At 37.5% G+C, this 27,395-nt stretch overlaps 1 protein-coding gene across 14 annotated transcripts in view; it reads left to right on the forward strand.

Moving 5' to 3' along the window:
• WDFY3 (WD repeat and FYVE domain containing 3) overlaps positions 1 to 27,395 on the forward strand; it is a 269,816-nt gene that overhangs the window by 226,251 nt on the left and 16,170 nt on the right. For all 14 annotated transcript variants that reach the window (XM_079153142.1, XM_079153145.1, XM_079153139.1 and 11 more), the window contains 14 exons: positions 21 to 101; positions 2,998 to 3,052; positions 3,311 to 3,430; positions 5,838 to 5,955; positions 6,958 to 7,064; positions 8,428 to 8,581; positions 12,757 to 12,848; positions 13,065 to 13,277; positions 16,427 to 16,574; positions 17,632 to 17,786; positions 18,735 to 18,893; positions 20,795 to 20,974; positions 25,315 to 25,497; positions 26,622 to 26,718. In XM_079153142.1, the coding sequence (XP_079009268.1) occupies positions 21 to 101; positions 2,998 to 3,052; positions 3,311 to 3,430; positions 5,838 to 5,955; positions 6,958 to 7,064; positions 8,428 to 8,581; positions 12,757 to 12,848; positions 13,065 to 13,277; positions 16,427 to 16,574; positions 17,632 to 17,786; positions 18,735 to 18,893; positions 20,795 to 20,974; positions 25,315 to 25,497; positions 26,622 to 26,718 (1,862 nt within the window). The remainder of the gene's footprint in view (positions 1 to 20; positions 102 to 2,997; positions 3,053 to 3,310; positions 3,431 to 5,837; positions 5,956 to 6,957; positions 7,065 to 8,427; positions 8,582 to 12,756; positions 12,849 to 13,064; positions 13,278 to 16,426; positions 16,575 to 17,631; positions 17,787 to 18,734; positions 18,894 to 20,794; positions 20,975 to 25,314; positions 25,498 to 26,621; positions 26,719 to 27,395) is intronic.

Consider the following 27,395-nt stretch of genomic DNA (forward strand, 5'->3'; position numbering starts at 1 on the left):
TGTATTTCTGAATTTTCCAGGTTTTTGGCAGTAGTGCCATCTCTCACTGACAGTTCAGAATCTGTGTCTGGGCAGCGGCCGAACACTAGTGTGGAGCAGGGGTAGGTGGTGAGCTTCTTGCACATTAAGTTAAGATAGCTTGTATCCAGAGAGTATTATTTAACTTATTTAATCAGTGTTTCCATAGCCCCATGGTGATTGTAGTAAAGTTTTAAATACTGGAAACTAGAAGGACAAAAAAGAAAAACGTGTGCAATCACTCATGTCAGATTATTGCTCACATTTTGATCAGTATCCTAGTCTTTTAAGATGCATACATTGTTAGGTATACACTTGGGTTTATACTTTGAATACAAGCTTTTATTCTGCTTCTATTCAGTGCTATATTTAAATATTTCCCCCCATCTTTAAAAAAGTCTTCAGAAGCATAAATTTTATTCACTACCTATTCATCACATGTATAAAGCATCTTGGGTTTTTTCTTTGGCTTAGTATTTTATATTGAACCTAGGAGCACTTTACCATTGAGCTACGTCCCTATTCCTTTTTTTATGTTGAGTCAGGGTCTCCCTAGGTTGTTGAGGGTCTCCCTAATTTACCCAAACTGGCCTGAGAACTTGGAATTCTTCTGCCTCAGCAACCCTAGTTTTTAGGATTACAAGTGTGCACCATCACACTGCTTTTTCTTAAGATTTTGTCTTTATGGATTTTCTTATAATACTGGAAATGTGATTCCTTTTTATTTTGTAGGATACAGTCCTTTTAGTAAAATTAAAGTTTATGAATTTTAAGACTCTCAATTCACAAAACCAAGTTGTTATCCATAATAATTATACCAGTTTATATTCTACCATTATTAAACAAGTTTGCTTTGTCCCAATAATACTTGCCAGATTTGTATATTAATTTTTTGAATCTTACTGGTTTAATAAAATAGTCATTCTCATTTTTAGATATATATTTAATTATTAACAAGCTTGAACTCTGTATATGTTTGTCATTTTAAATCATTGTAAATCACATGAATCTTTTTCTCATTTTTCCTTTGAGTTCCTATTATCAATTATGGGGCGTTTTTCTGCAATAAAGTATTTATTTTTCCTTTGCTTCACCTATTTATCACCCATTGCCAGCTTTCTTTCTCTTTTGCTCTCTGACATTTAAATTTAAACTTCTACCAGGATAGGTGGGGGTGGAGCACTCCAGTAATCCCAGTTAAATGGGAGACTGATGCAGAAAGATCCCAAGTTCAAGACCAGCCTCTACAATTTAGCAAGACCTTATCTCCAGATAAAAATAAAGTAAAAAGTGCTGGGGGTGTAGCTCAATGGTAGAACATTCCTGATTCAGTCCTCAGTACCACAAGTAATTAATTAATTAAAACTTCTATTGTTATGTATTCAGACCTGTCATTGACTCCTTTGTGCTGTGTTATAGTTGCTTTTTAATCTTAGAAAGTCCTGAACGAGATAACCATTTCAAGAATTCATATACCTAGCTCCATTTGCAGTCATTCAGTCACTGATACACCTTTACATTCACTGAAAAGGAATCCATATTTTTGTGTTGAAAACTAAAATTATTACAACTTGCATGAAAATGACTTAAAAATTTACTAGAAGGACTGGGTATCTAACCAAGTGGTAGAGTGTTTACCTAGCATATTGGAGGTCCTGGGTTTGATTCCTAGCACCCAAATAAAAATAATTTTTTACTAAATATTCTGTAATTTGTAAATAAAATTGTATTCCAATCTGTGTACATTTAATTACATTAAATCAATGTATTTCTTTTAAAGTTGTTGCTTTTATTTTCATTTAGCCAAGACTCAGCAGATACAAGTGCTCTAGATACATGTTTTTGTTAACCTCAGAAACATGTTTGGTTCCAAATCATTTGTGGTAGTGTTACCATAAATGCAGAAAGTAAAATGTTAATTGAGGCTTTTTTTTTTTTTAAACCTCAATTTGCTTTAAGGAAACTGCTGTTGGAGTAAGCAAACGGCTACTACTTTTACCTGCCAAAATCATCCTAAACTTGATATTCCTTGATTCTTACTACCTTCTTTACTGCATTGGTAGTTATTAAAGAACTTTTAAGCAGAAGTCTGTTTCTTTCACTCTGTTTCTTTCACTCTTCCTTTTTAGTTGTTCTCTGTCTTACGAAACTGAGGGGTCATCATAACTTCTTTCAGAGAGATTATCCTACATCTTCATTTTGCCTGCTTAAAACAATTTATCTAGAAGTAGAAAGTGGTATCTGTCCTATTGATAGATGTGTTTATGACCTAAGGATTACAAATCTGCTGATTTCTTTTCAGACAATAAAGAACATGGTTCAGTACTTTACTTCCAGCGTCTTGACCAGTTATTAATTATCAGTATTATAAAGCTGATGAACTTTAAATAGGGTTTTATAGTAGTCTAAGAAATTTTGCTGTCCAAAAATTCATTTGTAAATTTTAAATAGCCTGAACATCAATTAATTTCCTCTCATAAAATATTTGTTTTTCATTCACTTACTCAATATCTCTTAGCAGATATACTGTGTACCTACTATGTATAAAATATTGCATAATTTCAGTTCTTCCATTAAATGTCTTTGGATCTGTTTACATGGGATTATTTTAACAATTAGAAAAGTTGGATTAGATCAATGTTTTTCTAAATATTTTGACTATGAGCCCTACATTTAAAAATACATACACACATATGTAATCTCACCATCCAAGACATACAGCTGAATCATTAATATAGAAAATACTTTCCTAAGTATATGTGATAACTTTTGATAACCTCTGTTTTCCTGAGTTCATTTCATGTTATTCATATTTTAAAATGCTTATCATAACCCTCTAAAATTATTTTATAACCCATTAATAGTTCCCCTGTACTTTGAAAAATTTCTGTACCAGGTGACCCCAAATTTCTAATTCTGTAGTTGCTCAGATTTAAAACTGTATTATCTGAAATTTGTTTTATTCTGTGTTGTATTTAGATCTGGGCTGCTTAGCACTTTGGTTGGAGAAAAGTCTGTGACACAGAGATGGGAGGTAAGTTAATTACTATAAGTTTCCTCAGTAATTTGTAGGTCAAGGATGTAAGTCATACAGCTTTTGACTGAATGAAGAAGATGTGTACCATACAGAAGATGTTTTCTTTTTGTTCTTTTAGGAGAAAAAATTGTTTTGTTACTCTGAAATCTATTAAAAACCAACTGTCCTATACTCATTTGCATATAAACTTTTAAGAAGTGAACATATTGCAAATAATTGGCTGCTCTAAAAGGAATTTTTATTATCTTTCCCAAGAGAGGTGAAATCAGCAACTTCCAGTATTTGATGCACTTGAACACTTTGGCTGGCAGATCCTACAATGATCTAATGCAGTATCCTGTCTTTCCTTGGATCCTCGCAGATTACGACTCAGAGGTAAATCTCAAATCACTTGGCCTAAGTGAAATACATTCCCCAAAATAATTCAAAGATAACACAGTTGCCCAAATATCTTAATTACTTTGTGGTTTGCTGTTATGCAGAGGCATAGACATTTACTTCAAAAGGATGAAAAGTATTTTATCTTGGACATACAATATAAAAGATTTAAATAATTGATCCTCTAGGGGGTATCGAGCATTAATTCACATGCCCATTCACTTTCCTTAAGCATTAACTAATGGTTTCCAGTCATTAATGTCAAAACCCATCTGTGTAGTTTGAATTGTTTCTATAAAGACTTATGAAGTGACTCTTCTGCAAAATATCCCTGCCACAAAAAACAAATTTTTGTGTACTTTTTCTAAGAAGCCTTGGGAGAACATTTCTAACAATTAAGCATGTACATGACTTAGGGATCAAAATCAATATGCAGATAAATAGAAATGTTATCTTTCCTCTCTTCCTTTGCCTCCTGTCTGATGGAGATGTGATTAGCTCTGAAATGAACCAGTAACAGGGTGAAACTAGAGAAGTTTGACCCTTGATAAATAAACAAGAAAGGAAAAAAAAGATTACTCCTAAAATCAAGAAATTCATTGAACTTTCTCATTCATTTGAATAATAACTGCTTATTTATCAGAAAATTTATACATCTTCATATTAGGGAGAAAGAAGAAAGTGTCTGTCCTCAGAAAATTTTTGTCGAATGAAAGAGTATACCAATCCATATTTGGGTGAATAATATATAGTAGGAGAAGAGGAAGGCAAGAGTAAAGAGAGATAAAATGAAACTATTTTTTAAGTTATCCAAGGAAACGTAGAAGAAAATAGGAGGTTTTAAAGGGGCAGGAAGTTAATGAGTATGCATTTTTATGGCAAGGGAATGGGGACTGAATCAAACTTTATTTGATCTAATAAGAACGTTACTGAACCTTTAATTCTCGTCCTCACTCTTGAGATATAGTCCCAGTCCTTATTCCCCACACCCCCATCTCAAGAAGTGGCACCACCATGCATGCTGTCTCACTCAGTGGCAGAGGAGGTCTACCTTTCAAATGCCTTTCTAGCATCTCCCTTCATGAGCATTGCTGATGTCTCATTTTGAATCCTTTGCAACAGCCTCCTGACTGGATCTCTGCTCTGGGCTTCCCTTTCTTTACTGCATCAGAAACACAAATTTAATCAAGTCATTTTCTGTTTAAAAAGATTGAGTAACTGAGTTAGCAGCCTCAGTGGCCTTTCCAGATAGCTACTGTATAGCCCTTGTGTTCTCCCAGCCACTGCACTGCTGGGGTACCTAGCGCTCTTCCTTGGACCTCAGTAGCTCTTCCCACACCCAGAATTCTCCACCACACCCATCTTGTCTTCCCTCCACCTACTAACTTCCCTGGCCAGCATCACTACACCCCTCCAGACATACTCATACATCACCTCTGTGAAGGGGAGGCTCTTCCTGTCCTCTGTTTCAGTTCCCACACTGCCTTGCAGCTGTGTGTCATGGCAGTTTCTTTCCCTTTTTAATCATGGTACTTTCCTATGTATCTCCTCAAATCCCAACATGTAAACAATGGTTAGTACCTACTGTGCACTTCAATGTTTATTGAACTAACTATAATTGATACTTTACATGTGGACTTGAAGAGGACAAATGGAATGACTTGACTTACCTTGATCAGAGTGAATCAGTTTCCCCCGCTCAATGTTTTTCAGATACAAGTCTGTCAGGATGTACTCTTAAAAAGGACACATATTAAATATCCCACAGGCACATATTTCAAATTTCTACTTTTAAAGCCCTCAAGAGAGTAAATATTGGTTTCCTTTTAAATAAATGATTTAGATCAGCTAGAGATGAGCTTTTAAAATAATCTCTGATAGTCTAAAAGAATCTACCTCATTTGGAAGTCACTTGATCTGGCATGATGATGTTTTTAAGGAGGAGCAAACTACTGAGTCCTTTAGTCAATTCTAGATCCCTCTAAAAAAGAAAATGCTCAGAAGTGAAGCTGGTGGGCAAAAGGAGGTGGGGCACTGAGAGGAGAGTTGTTGGGTTATGGGGGGTGACAGAGAATAATGAAGAATTGCAGCTCTTGTGTCCACAGTCCCTTGCTGGAAAGAACTGGAAGCTTTTTTTTTTCCCCCTTCCCCAAAGTCTGAAACCTGAGTGTCTTCCAAATCGGTTGTCTTCAAACTGAATCTGTTAACAAACTTCCATGTGCCTGACTGCAAAGTGTAGAAAAACACCACACAGGCAGCATTGTTTTGGAGTCCATCCTGCCTGTCCATTCCCACAGATACTAATGCATTTATAATCATCATCGTCCACTATGGCCACTGTATTGAAGTTGGTCAGATTACAGGGTTCTCATAACTTGGCATTGGGTTTTGTTTTGTGTTTTAGGAGGTAGATCTTAATAATCCCAAGACATTTAGAAACCTGGCTAAGCCAATGGGAGCACAAACAGATGAACGGTTAGCTCAGTATAAGAAACGTTATAAAGACTGGGAGGATCCTAATGGTAAGTAACATTTTCCTTCACTGAACCTTATATCTAAGATTCAAAAATAGTCCATTATTGGGTTGGGGTGGTGGCTTAGAGCACTTGCCTCAAATGCGTGGGGCATTGGGTTCGATCTTTAGCACCATATAAACAAATAAAATAAAGGTATTGTGTTCGTCTACAACTAAAATAAAAAAAATAGCCCATTATTTAGTGGTCTGACAGACTTGAATGCTTCCTCAAATTACATACCACTATACCATATATGTTGTATATTTACACCTATGTATATTTAGATTATTAGAGTAGAAAAATCAGATTTTTGCATGCTGTTATGACCATGCCTAGAAGGCATTTATAACAAGCTCTTCAGAGTACCCGCCAAAACCAGTATGTCTGCTTTGCCTTTGGCAGAAACTTCCCATCATAATCTGCCTGTCTTCAGTTGTATGTAGTCCAGGAACTGCATTTTGATTTATTGGCTTTTAATTTTATTAAAGGACTTTTTGAAACCCTTTTGCATTTAACAAAAAGAAATGAGCTGCTTTCTTGAATTAAATAATTTATTTGTTATTTATTGTGTTTAATGTCTATTATGCTTTCCCTTCACAGACCTAACAAAGAGGGGAAACCCTAAGCCTATTAGTATATGTGTCTGGATTCTCTCTCCTTTCCTCCCTTTCTGTCAAGAAGGTTATATAAATACATAATTGCAAAGCCAGAACCTAATAAGTCAGTGTTCTCCTTTAGTGAAGCTGGTTTGCTGTTAAGGATTAGCTATTTAACAGTAATCTTTGAGAACCAGCCATTGAATTATACTTACTTTGAATTACTGCCGAATACATAAGTGAGGGACAGTGGTGTCTTTGTGAACTTTTCCTGCTACAAATGCCAGTAGCTAACTATGTTTAGCATAACACATAACACATTTGCTAGCATTTCCAAGCCTTTTTATTAACATCAATTTTATTTTTCATATTTCCTTCTTGTTTTCAATTGTGGTTGAACTGTCTGGAACAGGAGAAACCCCAGCATACCACTATGGAACCCACTATTCATCTGCAATGATCGTAGCCTCCTACCTCGTAAGGATGGAACCTTTCACACAGATATTCTTAAGGCTACAGGTAAGACTCTAAATTTGGAGTTTGATCTTTTTCTTTAAGCCTATTTTTCATTTTAAAATTATCAGCTTTTTTTTTTTTAAACATAGCATTGTCTTGCCTTATAAGAAGCCTCTGAAATTTTAGTGACAAAGTAATCAAACAGAATTACAGTGGAATTTTGCTGAACCTAACAAGAATGATATATCCTGGCACATTTACTGTCTCCTTGATTATAAATTGCTTTCTCCCCATTCTCTTTCATTTAGTCAGCAAATAGCTACGGAATGCCTACTATGTGTTAGGCACTGTTTCAAAGTACTTGGAAGGTTATCAGTGAAGAAAAATGCCTTGTGGAGTTTCTAGACTTTAGTTGAGAGAGACAGCCAAACATTATGAATAAGTAAACTGTAAAATGTTTTAGAGTGTGATCAGAGGTATCAGAAAAATACAGATCAGGTAGAGTGGGATGGGAAAGGGCAGAAGGGCTTAAAATTGAGTAACAGGAGTAGGCCTTCTCTGAACAGAAACCGCAGCAAGGGGAAGGAGTTACTCCTGCATACACCTGGGGGAGGTGTGCTCTGAGCAGAAGTAGAGCCAGAGCCTCTAAGGCAGATGTGTGCCTGATGTGTTTGGAGGAACAGCAGGGAGGCCATCGTGTTCAGAATGGAGTACAGAATTCGAACATGAGAGTTGAAAGGGATAAGGTGAGAAAGGAAAGTGGCCAGACTGGGGCAGTCTTAGCAGCTGTGGGATGGGCTTTGGCATTTTCTCACAGTAAATGTCATAAGACAAGTATATCATGTTCACTTAAAACACACAGGGAGCAGGGAAGAGTGCATCTATGAGACAGCAAAAGAAATCCTTCTCTTTGAACTTGTTTCATCAACCTGTAACTTTCCTATCACCTTTCCTAATTCTCCACTTAATTCTCAATTCCCAGTTCAACCACATGTGAAAACTTAATTGTCGTGATAATTTATAAAATTGGCCAAGTGTATGTATAATAACTTGGATATTTCCAACCATAGTGGTTTACATTAGACTTCTTTCTTAGAAGGACGCCATCAAATTATGGAAGTGTTTATATTTCCTTAGAGTCTTGCCCTCTCTAAAAACTAATATTTTTTAAATGACTTTTTAAAAATCTTTATATATAGATTTCACTCTGATTATAAAACCAATCTACTGAGCATCCTTCGAGAGAATTCCAAAGAGACTAGGTTTTCTTTTGTGATCATTTTAAATTTCATGTATTTAACATAGGATGATGAGAATTGGAAATGTCACCAAACATATTTGAGATTTTCAAGCCCTTGAACTTGACAGAAGCTGTGAAGTGGGAATGGTTCTCTAATAGAGAGGTGCCTTCTCATTCTGCCCACAGGGTGGCCACTTTGACCTGGCTGATCGGATGTTTCACAGTGTTCGTGAGGCCTGGTATTCAGCATCAAAGCACAACATGGCAGACGTAAAAGAACTTATCCCAGAATTTTTTTACTTACCAGAATTCCTGTTCAATTCCAACAACTTTGATCTAGGTACGTAGAGCTGTGTGTTAGCAATATCAGCCAGGCAAAGAACAATAGAAACAAGTCACTTCTGAAGATTGTCTACCCCATGCATTAACAGGAAAAGTTTTCTTTATACTTTTAGTTGCTATTATTTCCTATAATTGGATGCATGTAATTAAGTATAAAAAGAAAAGCAAGTTTATTCCCCAGAAGAACTGTTTCAAACCTACAGTCTAGGAGACGTTTATAAATTGACAAAGATTACATCTGATGTTTAGAATTCTGTTGTTTCAGTGAAAACAATGGTAAAGTGAAGTTTTGAAAATAATTACCATTGAAACCCATTAGTAGTCAAGAATGGTGTATCTAAATTTTCATGTATTATTCTAATCTTGTGTGTATTGCCTGAGGCATTCTCAGTTTAACGGGTTTTAAAGTCAAATTTCAAAATAACTTTAAATGAATCCCTTTTCTTTATCCAGTTAGGTCCTATTTTCTAGAAAAACAGTACAAAATCAGCATTTATAAAAAGGAGAGAAATTTTATCACTAGTGTCTTTTATTGTTGGCAGTTAGAAGAAATAAATTTGACTTTAGTTACAGTTTTTTTGAATACAATTTGATGATCTGTGCTTTTGAGTGTTTCTTTTAAAACACATCAGAATTCCATTGTTTATACATAAGAATATACCTGCCCCATTTTGTACTGTTTTCCTTTTTTATACAAGTTAAGCATATAAATCATTACCATCCCACCTCCAAATTTTCGTCAATAGAAAATTTAGGGAAACATTTCTATCTTTTACATTTTATGATTTTTGTTTTTAAATTTTTCAAAATTAACTTTATTAATTGTCCATTAGCAGATATAACCGTGAGGAATGGAATTCAATGAGAAATAAGTATAAGACTTTCAGTAGTCCCAGCAAAAATCCTCATTGCCTCTGACTGGGCCTGGAGCTCACTCTTGATCAGGAGTGGAATAGATGGTCAGCAAGCAAAATCAACAGATGTGTACACATGAGTGCTCAGAAATGAGAACGCATGAATGCTTTCTTATGTTCACTTACAACATTCCTTGAAGAATGCTGCCTTCCCCAGGGATACCACTTTCAAAGAAACAAATCTAGAGAGGTTCAAAAAGAAAAAGATCTCCCTAATCTTCCAGAATCTTTGAATCAGTTATAATGATCCGTGTTGCGAAGTATTCCAAACAGACCACTTACAAACCCAACCAAACAATTCACTTTTAAAATAAGTAAATAAAACAAAGATCATGTATCTTTATCGTGTTCACCTTCATAACACATCATCTTTCCTTGTTGAAATCATACACTTTCAAAAACACTGTTTAAAGTTAAAGGCTAAAAACCCAAAACCCCTCATAAGAAACCATAAGGGTAAATCGTCATGATCTAGAACTTGGCAGTGAATTCTTAGATATAAAAAAAAAAACCAAACAGCAGCAACTAAAGATAAGTTGGACTTCATCAACTTTAAAAACTTTTACATCCAAAGATTTTGTCCAGAAAGCAAAAAGATAGCCTATGGAATTGGGGAAAACATTTGAAAATGATATATCTGGTCCAAGATCTACAACATAAACAAGTCTTAAAATTCAACAACCCCAAAACAAACAATCTTGTTGAAAAATGGGTAAAAGACTGATGTAGATATTTCTCCATACACACAGCCACAGGAAGCACAGAAAAGACGCTTGTCATTAGTTACTAGTCAATACAAATCAAAGTTACAGTGAATTAACATTCCACATGCACTAAGGTGGCAAATACCTGGGGAAGCAGTCAGAAAATAGTCAGGGCTGGCAAGGATGTGAAAATGAAAACCCTCATACATTGCTAGTTAGAGCATAAAATGGACCATGGGAAAGAGTTTGACAGTTCCTCAAAAAGTTAACAAAATTACCATATGACCAGCAGTTCTACCACTGGGTGTATAGAATTGAGAACAGGAGTTCAAACAAATGCCTACACAAGCATGTTTATAGCAGCAGAATTCTTAATAGCCAAATGGTGCAAACAGCCCAGATGTCTGTGAAGGTGTGAATGGGTAAACAAAGTGTGATATATACATAAAATGAAAAATTATTCAGCCATATCAATGAATGAAGTGCTGATAAATGCTATAACGTGGATGTGTTAACTTTTCATTTGTTGTAATAAATACTTCAGATAAGTCAACTTATAAAGAGAAAAGTTTTATTTTAGCTCATTATTTTAGAGGTTTCAGTCCATGGTGAATTGGCCCCATTGCCTTTGGTCTTGTGGTAAGGCAATACACCACCGTAGAAACACATTGTAGAGCAAAGCTGCTCACCTCATAACCAGAAGGCAGAAAAGAGAAGCAGAGGTGGGGACTGGGGTCTCACTGGCCCCTTCAAGGGTACTCCCCCAATGATCAAAGACCTCCCAGTAAGCCTTATCTCTTAAAAGTTTGGACCACCTCCTAGTAGCACTAACCTAGGGACCAAACCTTTAACACATGGGCCCTTGAGGGACATTCCAGGTCTAAAACTAGCAATGAATGAACCTCAAAAGCATGCTAAATGAAAGAAGCCAGACACAGAAGGTCACGTGATGTATGATTCCCTTTATAGGAAATATCCAGAATAGGTAAATCCAGAGACAGAAGAGATTGGTGGTTATCACAGTCTAGAAAGAGAGAGGAATGTATGAATTTCACCTCAAAAGAGAAAAACAAACAGAACTAAACACCCTTTGCCTCTCCATCAAGAAAAGATAGTGATATTTAAAAAAAAAAAAAAAAAAAAAAAAAAAGTGCTTGGGATTTTTCCCTGACTCTGAGGTCATCTTGTTCTCACATCCCTGGATACATCTGGCAGGGAGCTACAAAATAGCAGAATTAGACTGAGGGTTTCTCTATAGGTTATGTTCCCCCATGTATGTCATTTTTAAATTGCAGCTAGTGGTAATAAAATTCTCTAACATAAGTATTCAGGGAGTATAGCAAAATGTTGAAAAGTAGGTTATACCTCAGGAAGTCTGATAATTATTACCACTTATTATCAAAAAATTAGGACTAGAGAAAGCATTTGAGGGGTTTGGCAGGGATCAGGTATAATAACCTGATTTTTGTCTTAAGTCATATGATTGTTTTTCTAACCAAGTCAAAACATTCCTTTAATCAATAAACTGGTCTTTGTATCTCTCACTATCACATTATAAACAATCAAATAATAATGATGAAGACAGGTTTCTAAAGGAAATATTTTTATTGGCTTCCATTTGGAGTTGGCTTTGTGCTCTAAAATTTGAACAACTGTACTTCTGTATGAAATTCCTAATAAACTATTATCTAATCAACTGCTAGGAAGCCAGGAAGTCAACTTTATTATTGATGATTATTTGTTACAATAATCATCAATACCTCTGAAGCTAAAATTACTTTTCAGTGTTTTTTCAAAAAAAGGGAAGAAAACCTACTGATCCTATTTAATGCGTATGTGAATAGATGGATGGATGGATGGATGGATGGATGGATGGAGATATTTTAGTACAAGTAGATTTCATTGCAAATGACTTTTTTAATACTTTAGAGTATCTGGCTGTGACTTAGAATAACAGTTATGATCTTCCCAAATATTTTTTCTGTTAAGTGATACAAGAACAGCAAAAAGTTATATTTCAGTTTCATTTATTTAGGGAAAACGATCACTGCAAAATATATCTCAATTCTACAGAGCTCTCTCGAGAGAATTTAAGTGTCAAAAATATGAGAAACCTCATGTACTGCATTTATCTCCAGGATGCTCAAAACAGTAGCCTTACAGAAGATCTCATTGAAAAAGAGTCCCATGGTCAATAGCATTTCAGAAAGGTTGTGTCTGGTGTTCCTCTTAGAGTAGGACAGTGCATATTAACATGTTAACCTTCAAGGCATCTTGCAGGGAAGAAGTGTGTTTAATTTTGTATAACTCAGTATTTCCTGCAGACATTTGAGAGTGAGGATCCTGGTTTTACTGGCACTTAGAAAATCTTTCTGAAGAAATGCTCTAAGGAGCAACCTTGGGGAGATGCCAGAGTAGATGATCTCTGTGGGGTTTTTCTGTAGTGATACTTGATAGTTGGTAATGAATCTAACACACTATTTCTTTGTCACTGTGAATAAAGTTACCATTTTTCCCATTCTTTCATTTTCTTTTTAATGTATCCAATTGTTCAGGCTGTAAACAAAATGGCACCAAGCTTGGAGATGTTATCCTTCCACCCTGGGCCAAAGGGGACCCACGAGAATTCATTCGAGTCCACCGTGAGGTAATGAGAGTGCATTCTGTAGTGGGTTGGGTCTATTTGACCAATGATCACAGTACAGAAAGGACTTGAACTGTGTATCATGCGTTCACTTCCAAGTTACTAATATTATCATAATGATTTTTAATTATTTTAGTTCCTCCTGACAACTAGCCAAGTTTCTTGGCGAGCAAGTAATAAAAACCAGCCCCTTACCCAGCCTGTGTTTTGGATTTACAGGCTTTGGAGTGTGATTATGTGAGTGCCCATCTGCATGAATGGATTGATTTAATCTTTGGCTACAAACAGCAGGGTCCTGCTGCAGTAGAAGCTGTAAATGTCTTCCATCACCTTTTTTATGAGGGTCAAGTGGATATCTACAATATAAATGATCCACTGAAGGAGACAGCCACCATCGGCTTCATTAATAACTTTGGTCAGATCCCTAAACAGGTATGGATGTTCTTTTCTTATCATCACTGACTCAGTTTCATTCTGTAATATTTCTGTAGATTACCATGTAATAATTAAGTTTAGACTAAGTTAATAAAGACCCATAAACATTGCCCATTTGATTAATGATCTTAGATTATTGGTTTCTCCTCACTTTTATGTAGGATAAATAGATATTTTGATGTTTAAAGGAATTTGCACTCAGATTAGAACAAGTCTTGTTTCCTTACCTACTCATAATCTGACTAGAGGGGCCTTGTGGACCACAGCATGCACAGAGGTAGGGTTTCACCTGATGCCACTGGAAAGCTGTGCTGATTGTAGGGAGGAGAATGACATGATCATATTTAAGCTTTTACAGTTCATTCTGGCCTCAGTCATTTCCCCCCAGTGCTCCTGCCAGTGCACACACACACACAAGTTCACGTACTTTGCAGAGGAGCTAAAATGAGCGCAGAAGAGTACTCAGGACACTGTATTAGAGATTCAGGGAACAGGTGATGATTGGGTTAGATTAGTGAGCGGTGTAGAGAGTGCTGTGCTGTGAGGACTTGTGCCACAGCAATGCCCAGGACATGTACCAGCAGCTCTGGAACCTGGAAAGAAGACCAAGAGCTGTATACCCCTTAGCATTTGAGTGTCATGCACAGTGTTGAGCACCCCCTTCTCTCATTCCACTGTGCAGGAGGGGCAGCAGAACCAGGAGTATCTGCAACACAGTGAGGAGAGACACTCTGCTGAGCTGTGCAAGCCCCCTGTGCCAGATGCAAAGGGCTCTACACTTTTGGCCCTGGCCATCTTCTCTGTTCCTGCTCCACATATCTCTCCTGCTGTCAATTTTTATAGGATTATCCAACTTCAAAATTTCCAGGGTGGACACTTGGGAATACACAGAATAGTGGCCAATTGTATGTAGAAAAGCTGTGATAGACAGCAGGACACTACTGCGCCATTCACAATGCAAAATCCCAACATTCACAATACATGATCCCCAACAAAGGAACCATGTTTACTTTTCAAGCAAAATGGTTGTCAATAAAGTACTCACAGTTGGACAATCTTACTTAAATCTTTATTTAGGTAAACCTGTCCTTTTTCCTGAGGGTTACAAGGCAGAGTCCATTTTGCACACCCCATGGAAATGGATGTTGTGAGCACTCAAATTAAGACACTTGGCACCACTGCAGGATTTGTGTGCTACTTTGGAGTATAAGAGGCCAGCAGATTTTGGAACCAAACTGCTGCTGATAGACAGGGTGTTACCTGACCCACCAAGCACAGCAGTACTCCATCATCAAAGGGAAGTGTTATATACAAAGTTGACCTCAAGCAGGAAGTGAGCATTTGAGTAAGGTGCAAGTGGTGTCAAGTGTCATGCCTTAACTGAAGCTAGATTGCCTTTTTTTCCTCTCAACCCATACTTATGGCCTTATATAGATTTTCCTCTGGCCAGTGCCTGAGGAAGAAAATAATAGGGTATTGTTCACACACAGTTCCATTACAGACCTTTGCCTGGGTCACATTTAAAGATAGTGTTGAAAGAAACTCTCCCAAGGGGACAAACTATAAAATGTTTACCAGATCATCATTTTTTTTCCCCAGAACAGAGATGGCAAAATGTTCAGATTGCATTATTTCATAGATTGGGCTCTGCTGGATGCTCAGAGACTTGGAAAGAAAATGATTAGAAAATTAGTGATGAGGTAGTATATTTGTATTCCACCTAAGTGCTCACTAAAGATCAAACTTACCCTCTACTTCATAATAAGGTATTACTTCGTTGTGACATGCAATTAGTGTGTTAAATGTTTATCTTGCAGTGTATTCCAAAGGGATGTTTTAAAATGTTTAAATTTTTTATGAATTTAATTGGGTATAAAAAACATTAAAAATAGTTTACAGCTCTTAACATTATCTGTTTTCCATTATGAATGTAAATAAGTGCAGTTGTATATTTAATAAATCATAAAATTAATTACCTTTACCACTGTAAAATGATTGATGAATGTGCTATTGTAAATAAAAACTGTGTGAGAAAAAAAAATAAGAAGCCAGCAGACTGGGAGATATGATTTGGATACCAACATATGTCTAGGACAGCCCATTGAGTAATAGAGAATACTTCCAAGTAGAACCATCTAAGAAAATCTCAGTTCTGTGGTCACTGTATCCATGCATGACTTGGTAAATGGACTCCTTGTTAGAACTTCACATTAAAGTTTTTCGGTGAATGTTTATTTATGAGTATACTTTATGTCTCTTTTTACAACTTCAGAATCTGTAGAAGAAAACAGACCCCTACTCTGTCCCCTGTACGTAGCTAAAATAGGGAGAAAATGATTAATGTTCTGGAAGCCTAATTGTTACCTTCATCTTCATCTGTACAAAGCATCTTTCCTGTTGTTTTCTCCCAGAAACCCAAAACATTTTGAAGCACAGTGCTGTTGTTTTCATCTTCAGTCTCGACCCATCCAAGTTTTTCCAGATAGCTTTCTCGAATATTAGTTTTCCAACAGAAACTACTGTATCCTTGTTTGAAGATTTACATTACATAAAAAAAAATCTTAAATGTACATTAATATTTTTAGCTGTGGGAATACTGAACAAAAATTCCACAGATTTTTATTTTCCTTTGCTTCATTGCAAAGTGAAATGAAGGTGATAATATTAATACTTTCAGCAAATTTGTAGCACCTAAACAGCACCAAAATCATGTTGCTAAATCACATTAAGAAAAGCCACATGGAAGCCAGAAATAATCCAATTAAAATGTCTTCTCACCTTAAATGGCACAGAATGGTATTGGGCTATGAAGAATCAGTTGCCTTTTTAAAATCATTGGAAAAATCATTATAAATCAACTATAGTTTGGTGGATTGATTTTATTTTACAGACTTAATTCAGCTTAATATAGAACACAGTAGCAACCCAAGCTTTAGGGTCATAATCCTATATCTACTTATTAAGGTATGAGTTTTGTGGCAATCTTTTTAGCCTCTTTAGGTTTCTTTCCTCAAATGTAAAACGGAGATAATGTAGTATCTAATGTTTGTTGTAAAGCTTAAGTTAAATAAGAACGTTATGCTTGCCATATTAAAGGGCTTAGTGAGTGTTACTTTTTATTATAAAGTGTGTCACCTCTTGTGCAGTTATTTAAAAAACCTCATCCACCAAAACGAGTGAGGAGTCGACTTAACGGAGACAGTGCAGGAATCTCAGTCCCACCAGGAACCACAAGTGACAAGATCTTTTTCCATCATCTAGACAACTTGAGGCCTTCTCTAACACCCATAAAAGGTAAGATGATGAGAAATAAATCGTTGACTCACGATTTGATGGGATTACTTAATAATCCTAGTTCAGCAAAAGCAAACTTGTTTTTTAGCATTCATGTTTTTTGTAGTAAATACTGTATATATTTTGTGTAAAATTACTGAATACTTGCTGGTATTTTCTTTTACCTGTTTTGTTTTTTTGGCCTGTTGGATTCTGTATCAGAAGGAGCCAAACAGATTTCTCCCTTCTGTTAAGTTAGTCAATTCTAAAATATCAAAATTCTGTAACTTCAATTTTACTGCAGAAAAAAAAATTCTGTCTACATTTTTTTTAATTTTACTTGTATGTGTTCAGTATATCAAATAGCAGTAAGGGGACCATATTTTCAATATGCCAACCAAAAGACATTTATTTGTCTTTTATCTAATGATACACTTACCTAAAAGTAGTTTTTGAGATAGAAATTTTACCTGTTGAATGAAAAAATGTTTTGTAGAGTCTTGAAGTTGGTCACTTTAAAAAATTCAAGAATTGGGACATCAGACTGATTTGGTAGGCTCATCACAAAGTCTGCTCCTTGCTAGTCCCTGTCACTGCCCAGTGCCTGTTCTGGAGGTTTAGTTGTTTGGCAATTTCTTATGTGGAGCAGGAAGACTATGCCTCTTGGCGCATGCTATAAGAAGTCTGTAGCTTGCAAGGTACAGAAAACATAGATTGGTTGATGGTCCCTCTGCATTCTGAGACGTATCTCACATTACTCTGTGTAGCCCCAGGAATACAGGTCTGATTTCTAAGATTGTCCAGGAACAGGAGGACTGTAAGGAAGCCCTGCAGAACACCTGTCAGGGTGACACCCCACCCAGCAGATCTTGGAGTAACCTCAAAAGCCAAGCTTTGCTACTGATATCATTTGGTCTTAAGTGGGTATCGGGATGCTTGATTTGTCTGAGTATTTTAGATTACCTTACCACACTATGGGATAATGAAGTTAATTTCCCTGTCCTGTCCTAATGTAATGATTTGATGGGGTTTTTTTTATTTGTTTTGTTTTCTTTTGTTTTTTGTTTTTTATTAATAGAACTCAAGGAGCCTGTGGGACAAATAGTATGTACGGATAAAGGTATTCTTGCAGTAGAACAGAATAAGGTTCTTATCCCACCAACCTGGAACAAAACTTTCGCTTGGGGCTACGCAGACCTCAGCTGCAGACTGGGAACCTATGAATCAGACAAGGTTTGCAGTTTCTTGCTTTCTCATTTAATCTTGCTATTTCATGGTATGAATATCCTTGGTAATGGGGGTGGCGAGAGTATAGTCCAAGGGATTGTCAGCTGCTCCTTCAAAGGCCAGAAGAAAGGAGAATGTCATTGCATCAGACAAAGATAAGAGAGCTAGTGGAGAAGTCATGTTTCCTGCAGAACAAGCTTCTTTTGTAAGTTGAGTAATAGGGACTGGTTGTTCCCTTCCTGCCCACAGAATTCCTCTAAAAGATCCTAACCAGCAAGGTGCTCACCATTTCTGCCAACCAGAATAGCCTGCTTTTGGCACGTCACCATCTGGTCCATTTATCATTTTAATGTTCTAAAATGACTGGCAGAAAACTTGTTACCCCACCCCACAGGAACCAGTAGCAGCTGCTATGAGTTCCATAAGCATCTCTTTGAAAGGCAGTATGCAGTAATCCTTTAGCACCCTGTGTTTGCCCTTGATCCCCTCCCAACTGTAAGATGGATAGACACTGCCCAGCCTGTTCCACTGCATTGTCAACATGATTTTACTAAGTTAATGTTTCCTTCAACAGCACTGTGCTTGCTGTGCACATGCTTCCACTGGCTACAGCACATACCCTTTTATCAGATTGTCTCCTGCTACTTACATAGCAGCACCACACAAGTTGAACATCATTTTTCCAAACTGGAGAAACCAGAGATCCCCCATGATGAACAAAGTCCTTTATAATTATGGTTCTTAGCAGCAGCAGTTAGGAAGCTGTAAGAACAATTCAGTGTGGAGCTTCAGTGAAAATGTCACAAAACTGAAACCAACCCCAAGTGTGAGCTGGTGTGTGCTGTGAGGTGCCTCCACTGAAGTCCTTACCCTTTATTCAGCTCTGCTGCTTGCACTGCAGAAATCTGGAGCAGTTGGTGGCCATGTGTGTTTCACATCTGTTTTGTTTTGCAGGCAGTGACTGTTTATGAATGTTTGTCGGAGTGGGGCCAGATTCTCTGTGCAATTTGCCCCAACCCCAAGCTGGTCATCACAGGTGGAACAAGCACCGTTGTGTGTGTGTGGGAGATGGGCACCTCAAAAGAAAAGGCAAAGACCCTCACGCTGAAGCAGGTAACTGAGGATGAGCAGATGGAATGGGCTTCTTCCATCTCAGCCTGCTCTGGAGAAGCTAACAAAGCTTCCTTCATCCTGATATATATCCGGCACAATACACAAAACCAAGAACCAAGAAGTGGTCTTTTGCTAGAAATTCTTTAAAAAAAAAAAAAAAAAAGTAAATTAGAACATGCCATTGCTAAAAATTATCTAAGCAGGTTCTTTATTAAAATTAAAGCAAGACCTCTTCAGGTAATATATTTAAGTAAAGTAAATATTTCTTACAAATTATATGTTTATTGAATTTTTGAAAATCAGATTATATTTGCTATTAATCCTTATTAATTTCAGGATGATTTACATTCAGATGACCTACAAAGTCTTAGTTTGTTTCTTTCTTCTTTTGTCATTTCCTTAAGGACCTTCCAAACTCATTACTTTCAGTAGCACCCTTGATGATTTAGTTAAAAAGTATTTCTGATCACATAATTTTCACTTAAAGCAAGAATCTGTTTATAAGTAAGTCATCTTTTAATATTTGATTTGCAAAAGAATTTATCATAAGGTGTATAAATAAGAAGCATGCATTTAAGTATTTTTTATTATTGAAAAGTAGTGTTATAGTACTATTATTTATTGTGTGCCTACTATGTTCAGGACACTATCTATGCTGGATATTTTAAAAAATATAGAACTCCCGTCCTTATAATCCATAAGGTAATCATTAGCCCCATTTTATACCAGGGGGGGAAAAACAGAGAGGTCAAAAGACATGCTCAAAATCGTATTTGTGAAAAAGCCAGGATTTAAATTCAGTTCTTACTCCAAAGCTATTTTTGTTCCACTCTTGAATAGTAGTGTCTTAAATATCTGTGGAAAGAGTTGAACCTCTGGTACTTTCAACAACCATCTAAATAGACCAAAGGCTTCGTAGACTTCCTGAGTCCTGAGGCAAGCCACACCAAGAGCTGCAAACTCCTGACATAAACAAGCACAAGATTGATGTGCATTCTGCTGATATGAGCTCCTGCTTAAAATATTTTTCATTTAGAAAAAAAACCTGAAGATGATGTGCCAGTCAAATGGGGTTTGCTAAACATACCATGCAGATGTCTGTATGTCTCAAATTTTAAAAACCAACTCATTATTTAAACAAGCATATTCTGCCAGGGAAGATGGCCCACTGTGTGTATTCAGGGACTCCTAACAGTAATCTCGGTCTTTCTCTTCAAAATCCTTACTTATTTTCAAATACTGTCATTCCCCTGGGTCCTGTTTCTCTTCATATTCCACCAAAAGAGAACAGTTCTTATTCCAGTTTGAAGAAGGAGTCCCTCTCGAGCAGAACTCCTCAGACATCTTCCATGCAATAGCAGGACTGCAGCACATTGACATATCAGGACAACACTGTCCTCTTGTCTGTCAGAACAATGTACTGCAATTTTGTGGTTCTCACCATTTGTATATTTTTATTTTTTTAATTTTTGACTAACATAAAATAACTGTATGTAGTTTGTGCATTTAAAAAAAAAATCATCAATTGTAGGTCCTCAGAATAAATAGGTGTTTGTGGCATAAGAGAATGGATGTGCAGTTTCATTTCTGTTTGATGGCTTATCATCAGTGTATTTCCACATAGAAATGGCATGAAGAGATCCAAGCTGGATTGTAGCTGCCCTCAATGATGCTGTTCTATGTCCAGGAAAATAGTGTAAAACTCATCCCACATTCCTATGAGATGAGGCTAGGATGGACCACATGAGGAGGAAGGTCAACCCCACACTGCCAAGATGGCCCCACTCAAGGCACCCACTGTCCTCAGCAAAGCTCTCATTTGATGAATCTGGGAGCTTCTGAAGTCACTTGTGGCACTTGTTACTGTGATCAATCTGACTTGTTGCTGTTTTCATTTGCAGGCTTTACTTGGCCACACTGATACTGTCACCTGTGCCACAGCATCACTAGCCTATCATATAATTGTCAGTGGGTCCCGCGACCGGACATGCATCATTTGGGATTTGAACAAACTGTCATTTCTAACCCAGCTACGAGGCCATCGAGCTCCAGTTTCTACTCTTTGTATCAATGAATTAACAGTAAGTAGTAAATTGCCCACTTGTTTTATATTCAGGGAAACAAGTTGTTTTGGCCATACTAAGTAAAATATGACTGTTTCTCCAAGCCGATACACACTCATTGTAAAAGTCACTACATTTCTCTTGATTTATGTGTTGTTTGAAAAGCAGATGAATATCAAAAGTTTTAACCCAAAGAGTACTTTTGTCTTAAAATCCATTCACCATCACATACTTTAAAGAGAACAAGATTTGGTAAAAATAAAACAAATATGATTTTTTTAATAGTGTGGGCTTTTATTTTAATTTATTTTTATTGTAAACAAATGGGATACATCTTGTTTCTGTTTGTACATGAAGTAGAGGCATACCATTTGTGTAATCATACATTTACATAGGTAATGGTGTTTGATTCATTCTATTATTTTTTCCTCCCCCCCCCACCCCTCTTTTCCCTCTATACAGTCCCTCCTTCCTCCATTCTTGCCTCCCTCCCACCCTCCATAATGTGTCATCATCTGCTTATCAGCGAGATCATTCATACTTCGGTTTTTTGAGATTGGCTTATCTCACTTAGATTAATATTCTCCAATTTCATCCATTTGCCTGCAAATGCCATAATTTTATTATTCTTTATGGCTAAGTAATATTTCATTGTATAAATATACCACAGTTTCTTTATCCATTCATCAATTGAAGGACATCTAGGTTGGTTCCACAGTCTGGCTATTGTGAATTGAGCAGCTATGAACATTGTTGTGGTTGTATCTTTGTAGTATGCTGATTTTAAGTCCTTTGGGTATAGGCCAAGGAGTGGGATAGCTGGGTCAAATGGTAGGTCCATTCCAAGTTTTCTAAGGAATCTCCACACTGCTTTCCAGAGTGGCTGCACTAATTTGCAGCCCCACCAGCAATGTATGAGTGTACCTTTCTCTCCACATCCTCGGCAACACCTATTGTTGCTAGTATTCTAGATAATTGCCATTCTAATTGGGGTGAGATGGAATCTTAGGGTAGTTTTGATTTGCATTTCTCTTATTACTAGAGGTGTTGAACATTTTTTCATATATCTGTTGATTGCTTGTACATCTTCTTCTGTGAAGTGTCTGTTCATTTCCTTAGCCCATTTGTTGATTGGGTTATTTGTATTCTTGGTGTAGAGTTTTTTGAGTTCTTTATATATTCTGGAAATTAGTGTTCTATCTGAATTATGAGTGGCAACGATTTTCTCCCACTCTGTAGGCTCTCTCTTCACATTACTGATAGTTTCCTTTGCTGAGAGAAAGCTTTTTAGTTTGAATCTATCCCATTTATTGATTCTTGCTTTTATTTCTTGTGCTATGGGAGTCCTGTTAAGGAAGTCTGATCCTAAGCTAACATGTTGAAGATTTGGACCTACTTTTTCTTCTATAAGATGCAGGGTCTCTGGTCTGATTCCAAGGTCCTTGATCCATTTTGAGTTGATTTTTGTGCAGGGTGAGAGATAGGGGTTTGGTTTCATTCTGTTGCATATGGATTTCCAGTTTTCCCAGCACCATTTGTTGAAGAGGCTATCTTTTCTCCATTGCATAATTTTAGCACCTTTGTCTAGTATGAGAAAATTGTATGTATTTGGGTTTGTGTCCGTGTCCTCTATTCTGTACCTGTCTATTTTGGTACCAATACCATGCCGTTTTTGTTACTATTGCTTTGTAGTATAGTTGAAGTTCTGGTATTGCAATACCCCCTGCTTCACTCTTTCTGCTAAGGATTGCTTTAGCTTTTCTGAGTTTCTTTTTCTTCGAGATGAATTTCATTATTGCTTGCTCTATTTCTGTAAGGTATGTCATTGGGATTCTAATTGGAATTGCATTGAATCTGTATAGGACTTTTGGTAGTATGGCTATTTTGACAATATTAATTCTGCCTATCCAAGAACATGGGAGATTTTTTTTTTTTTAAATTGTGGGATTTATTAAGAATGTTCAAATTTTGTTGAAATTTCAAAACACATTATTTATTTATTTTAAAAAGTGAAAAATAGTATTTGGGTGACCGAATGAGAAAAATTGTTAATTGTTTTTACAACAGATCCCTAAATTATCAAGGAATATTATCTCTTCTCAAAAATAAATATTTCTTACACAAATAGGTAAAATAATCAGAATGAAAAGAAATGCACTGGACTGGGAGTTCCCCACATAGACTGAGTTCAATTAAGGTGGACAGGAAAGACAGGGAGTTGTCTTCATCACTAAGGGTTTTTGAGGCAGGGGAAGCTTCAGAGTAGATTTACGAAGAATGAAGTCCACAAGTCCAAGGGTATGTTACCATGGTATAATGTACCCTGTCCCAAGAACCCACCCCTGCCTCATCACTAGCAACATTCCCCATCCCACTCATTCCTGCCCTGGGGCCACCATAGTAGTTCTCACCATGTTATTGAGTGATGTTTCCTTTTCTTTCTTATCTTTGATTTCTGTCAGGCAATACTAAGTATTATGCTTTCAGTCAAATATCCTGCCATCACACAAAGAAAAAGAAATTTAGTTCTAGTGAAAGGCATCTAGAGTGTCTCACTGATGATAGGAGGACTCGGAGATGTGACTGAGTGGGGGACATGCAAGGGCAACAGAGTCAAATTTGGTTTTCGTGTATTTGATAGGCTTAAGATATTTTAGAATACCACCTGGGGTTAGTCCTGCAAAATTTTATTCCTAAAGAACTTTAGAAAAATATAGATGCAACAGAACTGCTCTGATCTAACAGTGTTGCTCACAATCAGATTATTAATCCCATTAAAGTACTTTGTTTAGAAGTTGTTCTTAAATAGTGAGAATTTTATTTATAGTCAGTTATTTGAGTCATTATACACCCACTGGATTGCAATAGTTACTGCAAACACTACAGAAGTGACTTGGTTTTTTTTTTCTTCTTTTCATAAATTTTTCATAAAGTCTTAACACATGAAAAGATTTCTGTTTCTGTTTCTCCAACCAATACCCAGTGTGCTTAACTTGTGTTTATATTTTGGGCCCAAGCTCCCTTGGCAGCTGCTCTTTATTTCTTCTTCTATGACTCAGCCCTCTGACCACAGGATTCACTCTAATGCGTTCTTAATTGTGGCCCCCTGGAGTCACTGAAGGAGGTCTTGATGTCTCTGGTCTCTTGCAGAGACCAGGAACACTACTTAAAACTCACCTGCTGACACTCAGAGACAGCTCAGTGACTGATGCAGAGGTAGACAGAGCAATACTTTACAAAGTATTTTTTGTGTTGAGGTTTGTTTTGGTTCTCGCCGTCACGGCAGAGGGGCTGTGGGGAGGAGGCAGGAACAGTGATGAGCAGAGTGCAGCCTTATCATCCTGCCCCTGTGTACCTTTGTCTTCATCCTCACGTTGGTGCTGCTCCCATCTTCTGGTGCTTTCTCTGCTTTTGACGACCATCTTCAAATATCTATAGGATCTCATGAATCTCCTGACTGCACTGAAATCACTAGGTCATTTCCAAAGTTAGCAACCAACAATGGGACCGCCATGCCACCTTAGGATTTGCGGGGCAGCACAGGGTGACTTGTAAGCTTTGGGACTACAGAGAACTGGCTGCAAATCATGACTGGGATGATAAGCAAGTGTCTTGGCTCTGTGCACCTCACTTTCATGCTCTAAAGCAAGGTTGGTGCTAGCCGACCTCATGAGGTCACTGTAAGGGTTAGAATTTGAGGAAAAGGACTATTCCTTCTGCCCTTTAGAACTCAGGTTTTCATGAGTTATCAGCTCAGGGAATCTTAAGTTTTATTAGAAGTGACCTACATGACAGGTTTCTTTCTTCACCCTCATTTTCCCACCCCTCTTGTGAATGTAGATTTTAACATAACATATTAAAGTATACCAAGATTCTATCTTATCATGTATTTGGAGAGAGACACAATGTACCTGAACTGAATACTTCTTCTACCCTATGGTCTTGGTGGTCGGACTCAATTACATAAAAGTCTGTGTAGGTGAATTCCTCTAAATGAAAAGGGTAAATGATTTTGTAAACAATGGAAAGAAGAAGACCATCTATCACCTCCTCTGATGACATAGCGCTTGGTGGTGGAATAGGAGCTTGTTCAGCAGTGTACTGGGCACAAAGCTACCTTTCTTCTCCATTTGTGACACCCTGACATAGTATTCACTCAGCTTTGAATTTTTAAAGAAGCCTCTTGTTCAGGATATTTATTTTTAAGTCATCAAGCACTGAATTCCAGGTTACCTTAGAAATAATTCAGCCATTAGTCTAAGGACCGAGGTGTTTTGAGAGCAGGTCATAGATACAATTGTTTTTCTGAAACCAGTGTGTAATATGAAGAGAATGAACAGTGTTACTTTGTCTTGCAGGGGGACATTGTGTCTTGTGCTGGCACATACATCCATGTGTGGAGCATTAATGGGAACCCTATCATGAGTGTAAACACATTCACAGGTTGGAGCCAGCAGATCGTCTGCTGCTGCGTGTCAGAGATGAATGAATGGGACACACAGAACGTCATAGTGACAGGACACTCAAATGGAGAGGTTCGGGTAAGTGAGCGCAAAGAAGTATTTGCTGTCCAAGTTACCTGAAACTTAGGAAACTGTTTAAAATACAAGTTCACCTGTATAGGATGTGATGTTTAGCAAAGTCTCACTATAATCCACATGGGCCCTGGCCACCATTTATCAGTCATGGTGAACACCAGAAACTGGGCCCCTTTTCTTCCTACTGAGTAGAGCTGTTAGTGCTACCAACCGCCAACAGCTTAACACTAGAGATCACTAGTAAACCCCTGGCACGTGGGTCTGCTCACAGTGTGAACCATGTAAGTATTGGGTTTTCAACCTGTCAAATGCCTTTGTAGGGAAAATGTAGTTAGTAGGGACAGTGTCTTCTCTTCAGAGAATCACAGAGCTAGACAACGTGTCCAGTGACCTCAGCTTTTTTTCTGAGCCAGATGCCACACGATTACTCTTGAAGCCTAGATGCAGTGTATCCTTTTCTTAGTTTTCTGAGTCTGGCCTCTACAGAAAAGAGAATCAACAGAACATTTACCTTTATAGTCTATGCAAATATTTGTTTTTTTCTCTCTCAGATTTTTCTTTGTGCCTATTTTCTTTGTCAAAGCAGAGAGCAGCTGATTACTGCCTTTCTTAGTCACGGTCCTATGCTTAGAGACAGCAAGGCTGCCAGCCCACTCCCCTGCCACACCCTGTGCCTCAGACAGCAAGCCCATGTGCACACGCATGCACATGCACACCCAGAGTCTGCTTTCTCCAGAGTGGTATTCTAGGTCGCTGAATCAGTGAGGCATTATGAAAAGCTCCACAGCCAAATACATTCGGGGATTCTGCTGGCTGCGTGCCTTCTTGGAGTTCTGCAGTACATATTATTTGTGTATGCAAGACTCTTGAGGTTTTTGTAGGAAACAGAAGTTTACTTACGTCACTGAACCATGTTTTTGAACTTACTTTTCCATAACAGTCGTTATGTGAGGCAGCTCCTGCCACATTTGACAAGATACAGGGGACTCTGCATTTCTGTAATCCTAGAAAGGAAGTTACTTGTTTAACCTTGAGAGCTCGTCCTCATCCAGTAACATGTACATTATTTCTTTGATTTGATTATCCACTTTTTTCTTTTTTCTATTTTCACACTTGCTTAAATGCAGTTTTGGAGAATGGAATTTCTGCAAGTTCCTGAAACACCAGCTCCTGAACCTGAGGAAGTCCTAGAAATGCAGGAAGACTGTCCAGAAGCACAAATAGGTATTTCATACATTATAAAAAGCATTCAGTCGTTTCCTGTATTAGTATTCCTTTTTTTTAGGTCATTCAGCATAGCTTTATACCACACAACATAATCAAGAGCCCAGGGTTGGGCAAGGCTCACAAGAGTACAGTCACTGCCTGTTGTATAATTGCTTTGGGCAGATGTGCCAGGTTTTCTCCAGTTTACCTCATGCCTCAGTGTAGCAGTGTTTTGTTGACTTCACATTCCAAACTAAATTGAGGACAAGCTTTCGGGAAGACCAAAGGCATGGGCTGCCTGTAGTTCTGAAGATATGAATCAGACCTGGAGGCACAGTAGTGGATAAGTGGGACAGCCTCACACCTCTGTTCCATGTCTGTTCTGCCCAGCACCTGACTGATCAACCTGGACCACAGAGTGGTATCATGTTTGTAGACTATCCACAGAGGCAGGTCAGAGTCCACCTTCACTGTCACCACCCAACACCTGCTCACATGGGGCGTTAATTCAGGCTGAAGCCTAGCGACCTGTGGTCTACTATTAGTTGTGAAGCACTTGACATTTTCCGGTGAAATAAAGAGCTAGGTGGTTTCTGTACAGAATGACTGGAGCAGTGCCATAAAACCAGGCAAGTTGTGCTTTGCATTGGTAGTATCCAGAGAAGCTGCCCCCTATAATGTAGAACAGTTAGGAC

Source organism: Sciurus vulgaris (assembly GCF_902686455.1).
Source record: "Sciurus vulgaris genome assembly, chromosome: 9".
Classification (NCBI taxonomy): Eukaryota; Metazoa; Chordata; class Mammalia; order Rodentia; family Sciuridae; genus Sciurus; species Sciurus vulgaris.